The sequence below is a fragment of the Chiloscyllium punctatum genome, chromosome 7 (assembly GCF_047496795.1).
Source record: "Chiloscyllium punctatum isolate Juve2018m chromosome 7, sChiPun1.3, whole genome shotgun sequence".
Taxonomy (NCBI): domain Eukaryota; kingdom Metazoa; phylum Chordata; class Chondrichthyes; order Orectolobiformes; family Hemiscylliidae; genus Chiloscyllium; species Chiloscyllium punctatum.
In genome coordinates, this window is record NC_092745.1 from 115,933,519 (window position 1) to 115,954,487 (window position 20,969).

At 39.5% G+C, this 20,969-nt stretch overlaps 1 protein-coding gene across 4 annotated transcripts in view; it reads right to left on the bottom strand.

Moving 5' to 3' along the window:
• The window catches only part of btbd8 (BTB domain containing 8), a 106,159-nt gene that overhangs the window by 21,946 nt on the left and 63,244 nt on the right, over nt 1-20,969 (bottom strand). For all 4 annotated transcript variants that reach the window (XM_072574692.1, XM_072574693.1, XM_072574694.1 and 1 more), the window contains 6 exons: nt 16,860-17,042; nt 13,792-13,929; nt 12,942-13,071; nt 3,684-3,745; nt 2,435-3,170; nt 1,455-1,533 (listed from right to left, as the gene is read on the bottom strand). In XM_072574692.1, coding sequence (XP_072430793.1) covers nt 1,455-1,533; nt 2,435-3,170; nt 3,684-3,745; nt 12,942-13,071; nt 13,792-13,929; nt 16,860-17,042 — 1,328 coding nt within the window. The remainder of the gene's footprint in view (nt 1-1,454; nt 1,534-2,434; nt 3,171-3,683; nt 3,746-12,941; nt 13,072-13,791; nt 13,930-16,859; nt 17,043-20,969) is intronic.

The window sequence follows — 20,969 nt, forward strand, 5'->3', positions numbered from 1 at the left end:
TTCTTTTATTCCTGATATACCTATAGGCGGCCTTAGGGCTTTCCTCGCTCCTATCTGCCAAAAACTTCATGTTCCCTCATGGCTCTCCTTCACCCTCTCTTCACATCTCTTCTGGCTACCTTATAATTCTCAAGGCCCCAAACAGTGCCTTCACACCTCATCCTCACGTAAGCTTTCTTCTTTCTTTTGACAAGAGCTTCAACTTCTTTAGTAAGCCATGACCGCCCCCTCTCGACAACTACCTCCCTGCCTGATAAGTATATACCTATCAAGAAATTGCAGTAGCTGTTCCTTGAATAAGCTCCAAATTTCAAGTATGTCCATCCCCTGCAATTTCCTTCCCCATCCTATGCATCCTAAATCTTGCCTAACTATATCATAATTGCCTTTCCCCGCAGTATATACCTATCCCTGCCCATTGCTACTGTAAACATAACCAAATTATGGTCACTATCGCCAAAGTGCTCACCTCCCTCCAAATCTAACACCTGGCCATGTTCATTCCCCAGTACCAAATCTAATGTGGCCTCACCCCTTGTTGGCCTGTCTACATACAGTGTCATATTGAACAAAAACTGACCCATCTAAACTACTTGAACTACAGTATTCCAATCACTATTGGGGAAGTTAAAGTCCCCCATAACAACTACCCTGTTACTCTCACTTCTATCAAGAATCATCTTTGCTATCCTTTCCTCTACGTTCCTGGAACAATTCAGAGGCCTATAGAAAAATCCCAACAGGGTGACTTCGCCTTTCCTGTTGCTAACCACAGCCCAAACTACCTCAGTGGATGAGTCCTCAAATGTTATCTCAGCTGCTGTAATATTTCCCTTGATTCACAATGCCAACCATCCTCCCCACCCCACTTTTACCATCTTCTCGGTTCTTGCTGAAACATCTAAATCCTGGAATCTTCAATAACCATTCCTGTCCTTTCTCTACCCATGTCTCTGAAATGTCCACAACAAAATCCCAGGTACCAACCCACGCTGCAAGTTCACCCACCTTATTTTGGATGCTCCTGGCATTCAAGTACACACATTTCAAACCAACACCTTGACTGCCAGTGCCCTCTCGCAACCTTGTAAACCTATCCTTGACCTCACTACCCTCAACCTCCTGTACACTGGAATTACAATTCAGGCTCCCAATCCCCTGCTGCATTAGCTTAAACCTCCCCCCTCCCAAAGAGCATTAGCAAATTCCACCCCCCACGAATATTGGTACTCCTCTGCTTCAGGTGAGGACCATCCTGTTTGTAGAGGTCCAACCAATGATGATCCAAAGCATCTAGATTCTTAAAATCATAATGCCATTAACTGTTACTTTAATAGGTTAAGAAAATTGTATCTCCTAAGACGCAACAATGTCTTTAAGAGGGGGAAAGAGAAGAAGGAATGAAGTTTTAAAAGTACTAATTTACACTTGTATTTTAAAAAACCATTGCTCACCTATTAGAAAGTGGTCTGCCAGTTTTCACTGATGCAGGTGGAGGAGTCTTAGTAGCTTTGGAGACACTTGTGGACCTAACTACAAAGCAGTAAAATAAATAGTTATATTCGAATATGGAATTGCTCAATTACCAAACCTAGTTGTAAAACATAGATACCATATTAGAAAGGAAATGACAAAATGGAACAAAAAACCAAGTGCTTAACTAGGAGCATTTTTACAAAAGCAGATGGAGAACTGTGGCATTTGTAGGAAGAGAATCTCACTGGTGAACCTGACAACTTATATCCTGATGTGCTGCACAGATTTCTAATCGCAACATTGTCTAGTACTTTTATTTCTGACGAAAGGATTTAGAAAGAAATAGTATCCTTGGTTTTGTTTTATTTTACAATGAGGGCTGTAGTTAAAAGGAGAGGTGATGGCCGAGTGACATTATTGCTGCACTGTTAATCCAGAGACTGGAGATTGAATCCTGTCATGCAGAGATGGTGGAATTTGAATTCAATAAAAATCTGTAATCAAGAGTCTAATGATGACCGTGAATCTGTTGCTGATTGTCAGAAAAACCCATCTGGTTCCCTAATGTCTTTAAGGGAAGGAAATCTGCCATCCTTACCTGGTCTGCTCCAAATAGGACTCCAGACCACAGCAACGTGATTGACTCTTAACTGCTCTCTAGGCAGTTATGGTTGTGCGATAAGTACTCGTCTAGCCAGCAATACCCACATCCCATGAATGAATTTTTAAAAAAAAAGTAATGCTCCAGCTCTCATATTTTGACATAGCACTCTTGAAATAACTGGAGTGAAAGACTTGGTAATGGGATGGTGGATGAGGGTGCAGGAGGAAATAATAAAAACCAAACAGTGGATGAGGCATACCCCAGTTGAGTACTTTTCAGTGAATGGAGCCAATAAGCAGCAGCTAAGGTACAAATCACACCAGATGAAATTCTAATATTGTACAAGGAACAAACCTGTTGACTTCTGGCCAACTGAGCTCTTTGCAGGCTCCTGTGCTGTAGTTTCAGTAGGACTATTGACAAATGCCATTTTCCTATCGTGATAGTTTATTTCGTCCATCTCATTCCCCTCTTGTAGTCCACCAACGTATCCACTTGTGCCTACAGCACCATTCTTGCTTGGAAGTTCGGGATTGTCAGAGTGACGCTTGTTCCTATTTTTCTCTGTCTGTGACAATTCTGTGTGAGATTGAATGATTTTCTTTGATGATTTCCCTTGTTTTGCTTGACTACTGGAAGAGCTGAGAGATATTTTGGGTCGTGCACCTGTACTTGCTTTGCCGTCCTGTCCGATGATGTCTTTGTTGCTCGCTGTAGAACCTGTCTGACATAGCAGAGTGTCAGCACACACTTTCACTTTGCTGACAGTGCTCTCAGCTTTCGCCTTAGTTTCCAGTCTAGCTTTTGCAGGAGTATTCATCCTTGTAGAGGTACCTTTTTCATTGGCTTTCCCATTTTTTGGAGTTTTATCATTTGCTTTTCTCATGTCCTTTCCTTTTGTTTCACCTTTCCTCAAAGCACCAGCAGACAGTTGTGCATTTGCTGCATGCACTGAACTGTCAGACTTCATTTTTGAAGCAGTCAATTGACTATTAGGTATAACTGTATTTGTTGACAGCACCTTTCCCCTTCTACACACTTGCTCCACCACATCAAACGGAGAAAGGTCAAGCAGAGGACGTTTCTTTTGCTGTGAAGAGATGCAAGGTTAAAGTATAGGTTGCCTTAAAAGTGTTAGGCCATCTAGAGTCAGAGTTGTACAGCACGGAAACAGACCCTTCTGTCCAACCCGTCCATGCCGACCAGATATCCCAACCCAATCTAGTCCCACCTGCCAGCACCCAGCCCATATCCCTCCAAACCTTTCCTATTCATATACCCATCCAGATGCCACTTAAATGTTGCAATTATACTGGCCTCCACCACATCCTCTATCCGTTCATTCCTTACTGCGTGAAAAAGTTGCCCCTTAGGTCTCATATCTTTCCCCTCTCCCCCTAAATCTAAATTTTTCCAGAACAGCACATTTTCATAAAGTGAGTGCACACATTTGGAATTATGTCTATAATTCGAATGAATCCTACATATTTTTAATTACAAATATACATGATAGAATTGCTTAGAAAAAGCTTAGAAATTGTACATTCAAACAATACAAAAAAAAGCAGCTTTACTGACAAGTTTTATTAAGCAGACATCATACCTGAGAGCTCGTCAAAGTTGGTCTTTTGCTGAGCTTTCTATCATCACCTTTGTCAAGAGCAGCTGAAAAGACAATACGAATTAATTAACTATGTACTGAGTTGGTGAGAGAAAACATGCCCAATTCTGGCATCAACAGCATGGTCGTTATCAAACAAAACTCACTCTTTTGTTGCAAAACCATTTTAAGTAGAAACAGAACAAAACTAAGTGCAACAGTACACGTCCACACCTTTCTGGAACTTAAGATCCAATATCTTTATTCTCATATGTATAGTAGATTGGCAGTGGGACAGAAAATGCAGACTTTAAGACTTGATACAAGTACTTTGACAGATGGTTGAAAGCATCAGTGAAAAGGTTAAGTAAATATACAAAACATTTCCAACTGGATGCTTTTACTCGAGAGAGAAAAAAATGTTCTGGATACACAGGAAATATTTACAAATGTCTTGATGCTTGTACTGCTAAGAGGGGGAAGAGGTTGAAGAACAGTATGTGCTTTTGACTGTTGACACAGCTGGAAATCTCTTTCTAAGGAGATTAGGGAACAATATACATCTAACAACATGATAGATCCTAACATGCATACTCTAACATGTATATCCTCAGGAGGCTTTCAAGCTGGATCAGTTTGCCAACATTGTTGAGAAGGCAGTGGGTAATCAGCCATTGATTTCAGGAACAGAAGACTCAAAGCAAAAGTGACATTTTGTATACTATATATTTTATATATCATCCATATCTTATTTATAGCCATGATGTATGATAAGTGCAGTATGTTTGGGAGCAACAGTTAACTTTGGATTTGTCTACAAAGTGCTCCATCCTTTGGCTTTCCTTGTGGTGGCATTGATATTATCACCAGAATACTAGTCCAGAGACACAGACAATGTTCCAGGAAATCTGGGTTCAAATTCCACCATGGCAGATGAAGTTTGAATTCAATAAAAATCTGGAATTAAGAATCTAATGATGACCATGAAACTGTTGCCAATTATCAGAAAAACCCACCCAGATCATGAATATCCTTCAGAGAAGCAAACCGCCATCACCTGGTCTGACCCACATGTAACTCCAGACCCAAGCCAAGTGACTGACTCTTAACTGTCCTCTGGGCAATAAATGCTGGCCTAGCCAGCAATGCCCACATTACATGAACAATTAATAAAAAAATTGTATCTAGCTAAATCTGTTGTAAACTAATTGAACAAGATTAATTGCTATAATTAATCAACAGTTCTATAACGCTTTATCACAGATCGACCAGAATTTTCAAGAGAACTTAGGTATTTTACCATTGAGCAAGTCCTATGCTCCTTTCTACGATGGCTAAGGTTGTTGGAGGGAGCATAAGGACCAAATCCACTTATTTACTTTTGTATAAAAATACTGTCAAATTGGTACAATGCCAACAGGAGCTTCATTTTTCAATCTTCAAAGCTGCAGTTGTGGAATTGCAAGTTCTTCACCCAAAACATACAGGCCCACTTATCAATGAGTTTAATTAAAAAACAAGGAAAGTACTAATCTTCAACAGGATAGTTGAACTGGATAATTGAGTCCTTCCCCTGTTACAATGATTTCCATAAATGTGTAGCAATGTTAGAGACAACAGATGAGTTCTTTGGCAATAATATAGTTAACAGTTAGGATGGGATGTGCATTTGATAGCAAAGTTGGATGCAAAGGAAGTACTAAATGGATACAGTTGGTTAACCTTTTAACCACTGAAAACAAATACAGAGCACAAGAGAAACTGATGAAATGATTTACTGGATTCATCTGAAGAATTTCCTTAATTTGCTAAGTTGGACAAAGTGTGTTTGTGCCAATTAAATAATTTTGTCCATGGTGTTTAAGTTAAATTTTCAAAGGGAGACAGGATTCTTAAAGACATACTGATCAGGAACATGCTGTCACCTGCCTTTAATACAATTGAATTAAAGTCAATGGTAAAACTATGATGGCACATATAATACAGCAGAGTTACTGCTGATTTTTAATAGTATTTAATTTTATTTAAAAACATGACTTAAGTTGTCAATATTTTATAGCATGCATCTCAATTTTCCTATATCCTTAAAAAAAACAGAAATAGTTTCTGTAATAAGTGATTTGCACCTTATTTTCAACTGATGAAATCTTAGTTGCCAGAACAGTGTTCCACATCTGGAAGCAGAAGATTGTCCAGCCAATATTTCTAGATTCTCAATATTGATCTGAAAAGCTTGAAGACCCAGTGGAACAATTCTTTGCTTCATCAGGTTTTTATCATAACCTGAAATACTCCCCATACAAAGAGATATTCAGAGACAAACAATTTCTGAAAACAACTCGAACCTGATGTCCTTAGACAACTGAGAAATGCCCCCATCCAGGTGCAGACAGATTATGACTTTGTGACTGGAATTATTAATTCCCACTCGTAAGAGGTCATTGCACTGCTAGTCCTAAGACTGATTTGCTTAAGGCCCTGCAGCCCACTTTACCACACTGTATTGGGAGCAAACAAGATTTGAGCTATAAAGTATAGGCTGGGGCTGTTTTTCCTGAAGCATTGGAGGCTGAGGGGTGACCTTATAGAAGGTTATAAAGTCATGAGGGGCACGGATAAGATATAAAGGTCTTTTCCCTGGGGTTGAGGAGTCCAAAACTAGAGGACATAGGTTTAGGGCGAGAGGGGAAAAGATATAAAAGGGACCTAAGGGGCAACTTTTTCCACGCAGAGGGTGGTGCATGTATGGAATGACCTGCCAGGGGAAGTGGTGGAGGCTGGTACAATTACAGCATTTAAAAAGCAACTGGATGGGTATGTGAATAGGAACGGTTTAGAGGGATATGGGCCAAGTGCTGGCAATGGAGACTAGATTAGTTAGGCACGGACGAGTTGGACTAAAGGGTGTCTTCCCGTGCTGTACATCTCAAAGACTAACTCTCCTCTTTCCTGAAGCCAGCCCTTTTCTGGGATCACCCATTTCATAAGTTGACCCACCCCCCCCCCACCAACTTTGTGTAATGCAATACCAACCTCAGAATCTTGTTTGTAGCAGTGCTTCCTACGCTGTTATTCCTGAAAGTATGGTTTCTGTTTACTCATTTACTTTCAAGATTGTATTGTAAATTCCACAAATCGCTAATACTGGAGATCAACCTCATTGTTCTGCATTACCTTGTTGACTGGAGGGCCTGTTATGTGGCAGTAAAAAGTAAAATACTCCAGTAGCAACTCAAAAAACTAAACAAATTCAGCTTCACATCCAAGATCTGGGACACAACTAATCTGACAATAACCCAGATTTCCTAGTTCTTGTAACATTCCTCTGGCAATACGCATTCCACTTAAATATGCAGTACTTTTCATGTTTTCTTTTCCTCAAGCTCAAACAGGTTAGTATTATCAGTGATAAGAACAAAATGCTGAAAAGACTGATCGGGTGTGGGAGCATAAATGGAGAAAGCAGCAAAGTATTCAGTTGAATTTCACTCTTTGCAGAACACTGCATCTTCTGTTTGACTTCACCATTCTCAGTATTTTATTTAGTTTCATATTGCCTGAATCTAGGTTGTGAAGAAGATTAGTTCAAGACACTAGGAAATGTTACGATAATACTTCCTTCAGCACAGTCTAGCCATTTTACCTCCATTAGTTTTCTCCCCTTAAGTGAATTACTAATTTTTTAAGAAATGCAACTGTAGTTTAAATCACAATCATTTGAAGGAGGCCATATTAGTTCAGGCAGCCAGAAAGACCTTGATGTCAAAGCGGTAACCAACTAACACATTAAATGATTCTAGAGTTGTAGTCCTTAATACTCTTCACAGGGGCCAGTTACATATGATTAGTCTTTACATGAACAAGTTTGTGATCAATTCATAATGTGTCTTTCATTATAGGGGGCCCAAGACTACTTGACCCAATCTTTGTATTAAATTTTAAAATATTAAAGTGGTTGTACCTTTATCAGTAAGCTTTTGGGAGTCAAGATATACTATGCTACATGATCCTTATCTGCACATCTTTATTTCCAATGTCACAACTAAAAAGAAAAAAAAAACAGAAAATATTTTGTATCTAATGTTGGGGACCATTAAGTAATTTGCTTTTCTCTCAATTATGATGATTAAAAATCAGCATATAAATTCAATGCTTAATTAAATTTTCGATGCCAGGAAGAGTTTGGTCACTGCAAGCCTGTCAGGGCCTTCCTCAATATTAAGATCAGCGTTTGGTAGAATCTTTCTAGCACAAAAGGCAGCCATTCATCTCCTAGCTAGCTCTTTTAAAGAGCTATCAGTCCCATGTCCCTCTCTTTACTCATAGATCTGTATCATTAATCAAGAAGGGTACAAAAGGATAAGTAAATTCATTAAAGGCTGGTCAGTCTGACTAAGGTGGTGGATAAATTTCTGCAATCAATATTAGATAGGATTACCTGTTACTTGGAATGTGGCAAATTTATGAAAGTCTATCTAGACAATGCGAGGCTCTGAATTTGGAAAGAGTAAACAAAGAAATAGAATAGAATAGCGATTTATTGTTACATGCATTTATGAAATATAGAGAGAGATGCATGCAGGTTGCCATAATTCAGCACAATTTTAATTATGGAAATTATAAAAAGAAATAATTGAGACAAAGTTTGGACAAAGTTCGTTTTTTGCTCCCTTCACAACTTCTGGGTAAAGGAAGGGAATATAAATCAGACCAGAAGACACTGAAAGGAACAAAAGTGGAAATGTCCAGAGTGCCTTGAGGTGGCACTATAGGTGGATATGCTGGCAAAAAAGGCAGATAGGATGCTTTCCTTCATTGGGCAAGGTATTGAACGCAGAAGCATGGATGTAATTCTTGAACTACATAAGACATTAATTAGATCACAGCTGGAGTTCTGTGTATGGTTCGGGTTACTATATTACAGGAATTACAACAGTTCTAGAGAGTGTGTACAGAAGAGTTTTACAAGAATCTCACTGGGGGCTTGAAAATTATAAGAATGATTGAATAGGCCATATAGTTGTTTTCCTTGGTACAGAGGAAGTGGAGGTGACTTAACTGAGTTGTACAAAATAATGAGGGGCTTAGATAGGGATGGTCTGTTTCCTCATCACAGGCAGCAATTACGAGAGCACACAGATTTAAGCTAATCGATAGCAGGATTAGACAGCAAAAGAGGGAAGATGCTTTAATGCAAAAGGTAGTGGGTCTCTGGAGTTTCATGTCCAGTTAGTGGTTGAAGCAGATACCCTCAATTCATTTTTTAAAAAAAAAGGTCCGGATCTGTACCTAAAGTACTGAAACCTGCAAGGTGTTGCCCAGATGCTGCAAAGTTGGACTTGAACGTCTGACTAGTTTATTCAACCAGCACAAGACAAATCATTGAATGGCCCCTTTCTGTGCTCTAACTGGTCTTCTATTTTCTTTCCTTTTAAATGATATACTCAATTGCCTTAAAGTTCCTATAAATCAGGCTTCAACTTTCAAAGGAACACATTCTGGATCACAACTCACTGCATTCAAAGCATTCTCACTTCCCTCTTGAAGACTGGGTTCTTTCATCAATTATCCTAGAAACCGTGTACTACCAGTGAAAACAGTTTCCCATTATTTAGTTTATGAGCTCTAATTATCTTGAACATAAAATTACTGATCAACTTCTTACTGTAAGAATAACTCTACTTCTCTAGGTGTTTCATAAATGTCCTTAAGCCAAACAATGAAAAACTATTACTCAAGGGTTACTATAACTGTGCAATTTGGTAAAACATACACAGGACTTCACAAGTTTTAAGATTTGTAACTCAGATTGAGGTTCTGGATGTAGGTTTGCTCATTGAGCTGCACGATTCGTTTTCAGACATTTTGTCACCATACTAGGTAACATCTTCAGTGATCCTCTGGATGAAGCACTGGTAGTGTAGCCCATTTTCTATTTGGGTGTTTGAGTTTCCTGGAGTTGGTGATGTAATTTCCTGTGGTGATGCCATTTCCTATGGTGATATCATTTTTTTGTTCTTTTTTTCAGGGGTGGTAAAATGGTTTCCAAATCAGTGTGTGTGTTGAGAGTTCCAGTTGGAATACCATGCTTCTAGGAATCCTTGTGCGTGTCTGTGTTACAAAGACACGGACGAGAATGCCTAGAAGCATGGCATTCCAACTGGAACTCTCAACACACACATTGATTTGGAAACCATTTTACTACCTCTGGAAAAAAAACAAAAAAAAAATGATATCACCATAAGAAATGGCGTCACCACAGGAAATTACATCGCCAACTCAAGGAAACTCAAACACCCAAATAGAAAATGGGCTACACTACCAGTGCTTCATCCAGAGGCTCACCTAGTATGGTGACAAAATGTCTGAAAACTAACCTTGCAGCTCAGCGAGCAAACCTACATCCAATATGTAGCTCTATGTATCTTTAATACTAGCCTTTCTTAAAATCATTCCTTCCACAATTCCAATACGGCCATGTAGAATAATACTGCACAACAGGGAAAAGCAAAAGGAAAAAAAAAGGGGGAAATATGGATGCCAACATTGTTGGGGAGAACGAACAAGTAAATACAACAGTTACTGCATTCCAGAAGTAGTGTGTTTCTTTGAGTTGTTCAGTTTGAACATAAATTTAAATTAAAATACTATACTTCTGATTTGTCTTCAACCTGGCCATATCATTTTGGGATCAAAAACTGAAAACCATTCAAGATTTTATAGTATCTGAAGTAACCTGAACTAAACTGTTCTGTGGACTTGTAGCCTGCCTTAGTTGTTAATGCATTCCAATTCATGACAAGTACATTATGACATGCAATTTCCTTATAAAACAAGGTGCCATACATTAATTAGACATTCAAAAGGATTTAATAAATGAGCTGCAATCCTATTTTAAAATTTTAAAAACACTTACCCTGTGATTTTCTTCAAATTAATGCCAGCACTTTTGTTCATGCTTCAGTGAATAAAGACACACTGACAAAAAGTGGCCAATTCCACATTTTCTACACTGGAAAATTATCCTCAATTATAATCCTCACATTGATAATTAGTGTCAAATTTGATTTTCAGTGATAATTTGTGCTGCTTCTAAATAATGGCTCATTAATTATTTCACAATGTGCTCCTCCCAGGAATTATAAATGGGTGCTTTAAACTCAGAATTGATCGATTGGCTTTTTGGATAGTGGCAAAACATGCTAGAGTGCAAGAATTTCCATATATTCATCTCTTCCATTTCACCATATTCCTTTTAACAGTGGTGAGGCAGCAATGGGGGCGGGTGGGGGAAAAGAGGTCAGAGGCAACTCATATGCACCACTCAGTAATAGATTGATTGATGGAAGCAGCAGGTCACTGGATATCCTTATCTGCAGGAGAAACTGCAGTCAGTGTTACAGAAAGCATTCAAAAGTGAGTGTTGTCATGCTTGAAAAAAAAAGACATTGGTGCTCTCAAATTGAATACAAAGCAGGAGGAGATGTTATATTTGTCTACACATATCCATCAGTATTAAGTCCAAAAATGCTACTTATTCTTCAACCATCTTATTGGATTAGTTGAAACATAACCGTTCTAAATTCTTTCTCCACTTCCATGCTGGCCACAAGAAGGTCTCTGCACTTAAACAGCAGAAACATTTGAGGGTACTGTGATTGATTCAGGAGAACAAGGTGATTGACAATATGAGCCGTTCCTGGTCTGTAATAATCACAATCATTAAAACAGAAATTTAAACCACAAACAAAAACAGAAATTGTTGGAGCAACTCAAGTGTCTGATAGCATCTGTGGACAAAGAAACAGTTAACATTGAATTCACTGACACTTCTAACTCAAAACCTTAATGCTGCTTCGGATGCCGCCAGGTGCTGTATTAGAAAAGATGTGAATGTACTCCAAGCTGACATCTGATAAAGGCAGATTTTTTTTAACAATAAACTTGGCTTTACCTTGATTGTAGCTAAACTGCTGAAAGGGCTTTAGGGTGTAGGTTTGCTCGCTGAGCTGTAGTCTTTTTAAAATTTATTCATAGGCTGAGGGTGTCACTGGACAGACCAGTATTTATTGGAACCCCCCCCCCCAAGAGCAGCCACAGTGCTGTGGGTCTGGAGTCACATGTGGACCAGATAAGGACAGAGAGACTGCAACATAGCAAAGTCACTGCTGTAATTATCCACTGCTTTTATCAATGCTTTAAGGACGCGAGAGCTGATGGAAGTTAAAATTGACAAACATATATACAAAATCTCAGTAATGGGGACCACAAATCTAGTTAAATGCCCTGACCGCTGGCCTAGATACGACTCCAGACCCACAGCAATGTGGTTGACTCTTAAATGCCCTCTAAAAATGGCCCAGCAAGTCTCCCAGTTCAAGGACACTTAATCTGGATTGTTAAAAATTCGGCTAAAAGGTGGGATATGGTGTTAGAATCTCAGGCTACACTTGCTTCCAAATGTTACGCCCACAAAAAAAAAGCGAGTTTAATTTACGATTGCGTAAACAGATTTCGCAACAATGAATAACATTCATCATGCGATTAAAAACCTTCATCCTACATGTACCGGCATCAATCGGAGCAAGACATCTCAGAATTGTTAAATAACCATCTGGATTCTGACGGCGCCTGCCACTGATTTGACAAGAGCGGTCTGCAAAATAAAAATCAAGAATCGCCAATCTGACAGGACGAGATCATGGATGCGAACCATCACCTGCCCAAGGTCCACTGAGCCTTTCCGTAATAAAATGATTTTTAAAAATGCAGGAAATTAGTTACGAATGCTCCAGTGAAACTGCATACAAAATAAACTAAAAAGTATAATTTTAAAAGATTAGATCATGAAATAGAACGTTCCAGCTACATTTCAGTACGACAGCACCCCACACTATCCGTTCTCCCACATTCCTTGCAGAATTCTGAAAGCTGAAAATGATTACTGATGTTTAAAAATCAGTACGGCAACCTCGTCTTAAGGAAACTGGTCAGCTCCTTGTGAATTGCCCGTGCTGCTGCTGTATTCCTCATTGCTGGTTTGAAGGTTGCAAAATGTAGTGAGAAAAATCAGCGCATAGACAACCCGCACTTACAGTTGCATGGGGGGGGGGGGGGGGTGAAGAACAAAGACAAACACCGCGCAGATTGTTAGCAAAACCCGTTGTTTTTTTTTGTCGGCGACACGAAGCTCCAAACGGAGTGTTCCGCTTTTCTCTCGGTCTCCCTCCCCCACCCCCTAAGCCAGCCAGCATTACCGACCTGCCTGGATTTGCTCTTGGTCTTGAGGTTTCATCAGCTTCCAGCCTTCCGTGTGGCGGACTGCATAAAAAGACTGAACCAGAAAGATCCAGAGCTTGTCAAAGAGGGCCGAGATCTCACTCACAAAACCCTGTGCAAGAGAACGAATCAGGAGCTGGTAAAGCACATCACCATAGAAACCAAATCGTTATTGCATTCGGAACCTGCTCGGTCACTCACTGCTCCCTCCCAAGCGAGCCAGGGATTGTCACTTACTCTGCCTGGGCTATCGGTTGGTCTGCTCGGATGTTTTAAGTAAACCCCAGTTTGACCATTTGAGGGGCACTGGCCCTTTCGGCGATGCAGACGGCATCTCTTAGTAATCTAACCATCAACACACAACGATTCCCCGGTGCCACACGCTCAACGTCTTTGGAGACATGTGCAGTGATCGATTTAGGTCACTAACAGGAAAATACCTACATGGGAGCCACTGCCTTAGGTAATTCATCTTCTGAGGAGATAATGCGCAAGAAACAAAACTGAAAAGTAGTATGCGTGTACGTCAAGCAGATACAAACTTAAAAATGGACTAGTATAGACAAATAATGATATGCGAGAAGCAAATATCTTATGGGAAGTGGGTGTTTGTCGTTGACGCTTGCCAAATATTACCTTTCCTCACACACTTTCCTCATTCCTGAAGGGCTTATGCCCGAAACGTCGATTCTCCTGCTCCTTGGATGCTGCCTGACCTGCTGCACTTTTCCAGCAACACATTTTCAGCTTGCCAAATATTATTAAGATAAACAATTCAGAAGCCTCTTGTCCTACAGACTCCAGGCTAGATGCTTATTGACTAAATACTTACCACCTCTTTGTAAGACACCTGGCTCCTCAGCAGGTCCACGGCTATAAATTGCAAACAACCGTCTGTCACTGTTATGTTTTGTTCAATAGCTGCAAAAACCTTTTCCACCAGATATGGTCTTCTGCTCATTCTCTGCGCCTGGAAAATAGAATTTTTTTTATAGTTGGCATTTTCGAAAATAAATGGAGGCCACCTTTAATTTATTCCCATATTCATGAAAAAATTTAATTTACAAAAAAATCCAATAGCTTAAGAAATGAATTTGTAGACTCCAAATATTCAGCCTATTTACTACTTGAGGATTAGTGAGCACATTTAGCAGGTGCTCTCATTTATTCCATTTCCAGTGCACTTAGCCCCAAAGGGTTCTTGAAACAAAGGCAACCTGTTTTCCAAGACAGCTGTATTTGTAGCCTGGCATATATGACAGATACCATGGTATGTGCCATTGGAACAGATGTGTCTTAAAATAGATCAGCTACTTCACATTCTTATCATTTAATACAAATATCCATCATTCAGACCAAGCAATTCCACACAAGGAGGTTAAATTAGGTCCAGACCTCTTGCATTATATTTACATATTAAGCAGAAAGGACTGCATTAAATTTAGTTCCAATTATTAAAACACTCCCAAAGTCATGGAATTACAGTTGAATAATAAATCAAAGGCAGTTGCAGTTCAAATAGGCAAGCTTTTAAGCCATGACATCTGAAACTAAGCAGGATTTATTTTTAGCAGCCTCAGTCACTTGTACTCCTGGTGGAAGAAGGAAAACCTTGAATGTTGCACAAGAGTGAGAAAATGTTTCAATTATTTTTCTTCCTCTTCCTTCCTTTCTGTACCCTGCCTGATCAATATGTAAAGAGATGACCTGCTCCCAAATCTGCTACCAACACATTTGCAGCAACGGCTAGACACTTGTGCACTTCACATTTTTCAAGGGAAATGCTTGGTTTTTGTTCATTGCCTTAGCATGTTGAAGTAGTAAAAGATTAACAACTCCTTATATCAGGGATCTTGGCTGCAAAAGCACATCCTTCCATCCTACGTAATATTGAACTTTATGTATTCTGCATCATTAATTGTTTTGTTAACATGATTAAGAACCTCTTGTTGGCTTCCCTTTTTGGTCTTTAAAAGGGTGTTCTCTCTGCATTTCTCATTCTTTTCCAAGCAACAGAACACAGTACTGGAGTATGACTGTACTTGTATTTTCATTACATTCATACCAATGTGAAATACAAGGTAAAACAGTTGCTGCAGTAAGTTGAGCAGTTTGTCTGCATGAGTCCTGTATCCATCTGTTAGCTGCCACAACATGCACATGCAAACATTTCACACTATGCCAGTGAGGGAGATCAGATCTGGCTGTCAGGAAGGTAGATGTCTGATGTCAATCAGATTTTTGAAAGCAGAATCTGAGCTGTAAATCAAAACCAAAGCATTTTCCTGTATTTTTAATCACTGTATGCATCACTATTGTGTTCAACATAACATTCAACGTCAAATAAAGTGGGAACAGGGCAATTGTAAAGGACAGGCAGCATTCCAAAGCCTGCCTCAGACTTTTCGCAGCAAAATTAATCACCATGCTAATGAAATTGACTGCTTGCTTCAGAAGAACTACAGCATAAGCTTGTCCATCTCAGATCTGAGAGCAGACCACAAATGAGGCAAGTCTGACCACTTTGCCATGATATCATTACAGACATGTTTCTAAAGCATCTAACAGAAACATAAAACATAGAAAATAGAACAAAAGTAGGCCATTCACTCCATCATTTAACACAATAAAAAACTTTCCACAGTGCTTCTTAGGAGCATACGCAACAAAATTGGACACCAGCCACAAAGGCTGGCTCAAAGAAAGACAAACTAATCAAATGCTTGATCAAAAGAGATTTTAAAAGACTATCTTAAGTGGAGGGGAAAAGAGAGAGGTGGAAAAGTTCACTATGGAAATCATGGTGTTCAAGCCAGCGTTTTGTAAGTTAAAGGCAAAATGACCAACATTTGAACAATTTAAATAGAAGATGATGAGCAAGAGACCAAAATTGGATGAGAGGGGCTTTCCTTGAAGGCTTAGAGTGTAAGCCATGAGAAACATTTTTTTTAAAAAAGATGGTGCTTAACTAGCAGCCACAGAACATCAAGGATAAGGGCAAATGGGACTGGGTGCAAATTAAAATATGTGATCAGATATTGGATGAGAACCTCATCTCTATTTGCAAAATTGGTAGACTTGACAAATAATCTGGTTCAAGCTCGGTTACCAGGCAAGGGGATAATAGACAATAGATGCAGGAGTAGGCCATTCTGCCCTTCGAGCCTGCACCGCCATTCAATATGATCATGGCTGATCATTCCTAAATCAGTATCCTGTTCCAGCCTTATCTCCATACCCCTTGACTCCACTATCTTTAAGAGCTCTATCCAATTCTTTCTTAAATGAATCCAGAGACTGGGCCTCCACTGCCCTCTGCTAAGATGGAGGTGGCAGCTAAGGCACTTGGGCAACAAGATTGTTGGAACAGATTGCACTATCATACTCTCTGCTAAATAATGCACGCTTCCTAATGCTTGCATCCTTTCACAATACCCTGTAATGATCATAGGAGGACATTCTGTTACAAAAAAACGTGAAGTACATTTCCAACTCTCTCTCCCATGAATTGGCAGGGTGGCTCAGTGGTTAGCACTGCTGGATTGGAGTACAAGAACAAGGATGTCTTGCTCTTGCTGCAGTGATACATGGCATTGGTGAGGCCGCACCTGTAATATTGTGCACATTACCATTGTCACTATCATAGACTAATATTATATCCCAGATTTACTAACTGAATTAGCCCGGTTTACTAGCCCAGTGACCTAACCACAATGTTGATGGCCTCCCCCACATCAGTCACTACATTAATGCAAGGTTTTCTTTAGTTTCTCAATCACAAGTTTCTTAACTTTAGCACGCAATGAGCTAGAGAAGCCACTTCTTTATTTCAAATCTGACTGACGAATGATGAGAACCTTCACAAAGTACTGCTGAATAGATATGAAAAGTGAATCTTACTTTTAATAGGTGGAGGAGGCTTTTACTTTGGACTGTCTCAAGGAAGCGTGGCACAATAAACTTGATGCATTCGTCTTGCAGTTCTTTGGTCAAGGCAATTGCTTGCTCCGCCCATTTCACCTCAGGAAGGCTCCACAGTAGACGATCACTGTCCATCAGCACTGAAACCACATTATCTACATTCTGAGGGTCAAATGCATACATCAATCATCTATGTGTACTGCTGGCCAATGTGGTCAACACTATTTTTAAAATAAACTCACACTTGACCTTTTCTATTTAATTTGTATTTCATAGATCTGGTATTTTTTAAAGATTGCCACAAACGGTCAGCATGAATGGAAACTAATATAACAGTGATATTATAACTCAACATAGATTCTCTCAATTAGACATTGCTTATCTAACAAGGGCGACAATATATGGGTAACGACTGCAGAACTACAAAGATGATATAAGAGGAGAGGTCAAAGACCAAGTCTAGTTGGTTAGAGTTAAGGAATTTTTAAAAAATGTTAATTGCTGAGTGTTTACTTTCAATCTCCAAATAAAAAGGAGATAGAGGAGGAACTACACTGGCAAATAACAGAACTTTAATAACCCTAAAAAGGACTAGATAATTTTTTTTTAAAAAAAGGGCAAGAATGATAAAAAATTCCGAACATGGATGTAGGTTTGCTCGCTGAGATGGAAGGTTCAATTTCAGTGGTTTCGCCACCATACTAGCTAACATTATCGGTAAGCCTCTGGATGAAGCACTGGTGGTATGGTCTGCTTTTTATTTGTGTTTAGGTTCCCTTGGGTTGGTGACATCATTTCCTATTCTTTTTCTCAGGGGGTGGTAAATGTAATCCAGGTCAAATGTGCTTGTTGATAGCATTCTGGTTGGAATGCTATGCTTCTAGGAATTCTCACACGTGTCTGTTTGGCTTGTCCTAGGATTGGGTGTGTTGTCCTTCCCCATACGTAAGTAAGGATACTAGTGAGAGTGGGTCACGTCTTTTTGTGGCTAGTTGATGTTCATGTATCCTGGTAGCTAGGTTTCTGCCAGTTTTGTCCAATGTAGTGTTTGTTATTGTCCTTGCACGGTATTTCGTAAATGACATTAGTTTTGCTTGTTGTCTGTATGGGGTCTTTCAAGGTCATTTGCTGCTGTTTTAGTGTGTTGGTGGGTTTGTGGGCTACTGTGATGCCAAGAAGTCCAAGTAGTGTGGCAGTCATTTCGGAGAGGTCTTTGATGTGGGGGGAGTAACTAGGGTTTCTGGATGTGTTTTGTCTGCTTGTTTGGGTTTGTTGCTCAGAAATCAACAGACTGTGTTCATTGGGTACCTGTTCTTTTTGAATACACTGAATAGGTGATTTTCCTCTGCTCTGCATAGTTCCTGTGCTGCAGTATGTGGTGGCTCATTGAAATAATGTTCTAGTGCAGTGTGGTTTGTGGGCGTTAACAGACAAACCAATGGAACACAGGGGATCTCTGATATCAGGGTTCTTAGCAGAGGCAATAATGCAGAGACTTGAGCAAACAGCTCTGCCAACCATCCAACCAAAATTTTGGGTCTGCTACATGGATGACACCTTTGCCATCACGAAACAAAACAAATTAGAGGCAACTTTCAAGATAATCAATAACACCCTTAATGGCATAAAATTCACTAAAGAGGAGGAAAACAACAACAAACTGCCATTCCTAGATGTCGCAGTAGAGCAAACAGCCAATGGGGAACTTCAAACTAGCGTCTACTGGAAAAAAAACATACAGACCAAATACTGAACTACAAAAGCAATCATCCCAACATCCACAAAAGAAGCTGCATCAGAACATTTTAATGAGCCACCACACATTGCAGCACAGAGGAACTAAGCAGAGCAGAGGAAAATCACCTATACAGTGTATTCAAAAAGAATGGGTACTCAACAAACACAGTCCGCCGATTTCTCAGCAACAAACCCAAACAAGCAGTCTAAACATGTCCAGAAGCCCTAGCCACTCCCCCAACATCAAAGACATCTCAGAAATGATTGCCAGACTACTTAGACCCCTTGGCATCACAGTAGCCCACAAACCCACCAACACACTAAAACAGCAGCTAATGAACTTGCAATACCTTATACAGACAACAAGCAAAACCAATGTCATTTGCAAAATACCTTGCAAGGACTGTAACAAACACTACACTGGTCAAACAAGCAGAAAACCAGCCACCAAGATACATGAACATCAACTCGCCACAAAAAGACATGACCCACTCTCATGAGTATCTTTACATACAGATGAGGAAGAACATCACTTTGACTGGGACAACATATGCATCCTAGGACAAGCCAAACAGAGACATGTGCTAGAATTCCTAGAAGGATGGCATTCCAACCAGAACTCTCAACAAACACAGATTTCGATCCCATTTACCACTCCTGAGAAAAAGAACAGGAAGTGACACCATCACAGGAAATGACATCACCAACCCAAGGAAACCTAAACAAATAAAAAGCAGGCCATATCACCAGTGCTCATCTGGAGGCTCACTGATGTTACCTAGTATGGTGACAAAACGTCTGAAACCAAACCTTCCAGTTCACTTAGCAAACCTACATCCAGAACCTCAACCTGAGCTACAAATCCTCTCAAAACTCACTAATTCCTAACATATTTCCTTAAATCATATGATTACAGCCCAACAAGAAACAAAGCCATAACAGATTTAGTTCTGGGGAGTAAAGCAAGGTAACTTGTGTTGCAGTGGGAGAATATCTGGTTTATGATATTATATTAGTATTATATTTAAGTTATTATGAAAAAAGTGAAAACATTTCACTAAAATAGAATCTATTTTAGTAATGCACAAATGAATCTGGCACATGGACTGCAAAAACAGACTGGTCAGGAGACGAACAAACAAGCAACGCCAGGCCTTTAAGAAGGAATTGAAAGCAATTTCAAACTAAGCACATTCCCATAAGGTGGCAAAAAAGTAGGTCACCCAAACGTAGAACTCCCTAAATACAGGGATAGTTATAAGAATAAAATTACAGAAAAAAGGAAGGCAAGTCGAAAACCAGGCAGATACAGAATTTGTAGGGAGAATCTGAAAATGACACAAAGAGGGCAAAGTGTATGAAAAATGTTTGTGGAAAGTATAAAAACAAATGCAGAATCCAGGACAAATATATAAAGGAAGTAGGATTCATTTGAAAGGAATGAGAGGTTGATCAGAAACAAAAAGGAAAGCATACTGTAGGAGGTAGAAAATATGACCAAGATACTGAGTGAATAATTTGATCAGTCAAATTAAAAATTATTAACAATTAAATTATTGGTGGTTTACATTATTGGATAGAACAAAAAAATACTATATGCAAAGTTCAATAAATTGGCGTTACTCAAAATATAACAAAGTTCTGATGCGGTGCATTCTGGCTTCCTGAGAGAAATAAAACACCAACCACAATCTTTCAATCCTGTACACATGGGAGCATGGCACGAGATTGAAGTTTGCAAATATTACATAGTTTTGAAGGTGGGGGCTAAATCTGTCAACTCCAGGCGTGTCAAACATCAGTGGTGGGAAAACGTACTTGTGTGCCTTGTCAAAGACAAAATTAATCATCACTCAAAGGCACGAGTTAACCAAGAAATACAAGCATAAATAAATAAGTTAAAGATAAATTATATCAACTCAGTTTTGTTTCAGGAAGCAACAGGAAGGGTTAATAAAGATAGCCCAGAAGACTTAGATTTGTCTTTTCAAAGTAATTTGTTAAAATACTATTTTTCAATATCCAAGTTGGGCAAAAAATCGCGTAAGAGGTAGAAGGCAAACAGTAGTGATTACAAGACAGAAAAGTGAAGTACACAAAAAGCCCAGGGCTTTGTTTTAGGACCATTGCTTTAGCTTGTAGCTACTGTGTTCTGATGGGGAGTCTAGTTGAGTTTAGTCGACGGTAGCCCCCAGGATGTTGATAGTGGGGAAACTCAGTGGTGGCAATGCCACTGAAAGTCAAGGGATGGTGGTTAGATTGTTTATTATTGGAGATGGCTATGCCAGGAATGTGTGTGGTGCAAATGTTACTTGCCACTTGTCAGCCCAAGATTAGATATTGCCCAGATCT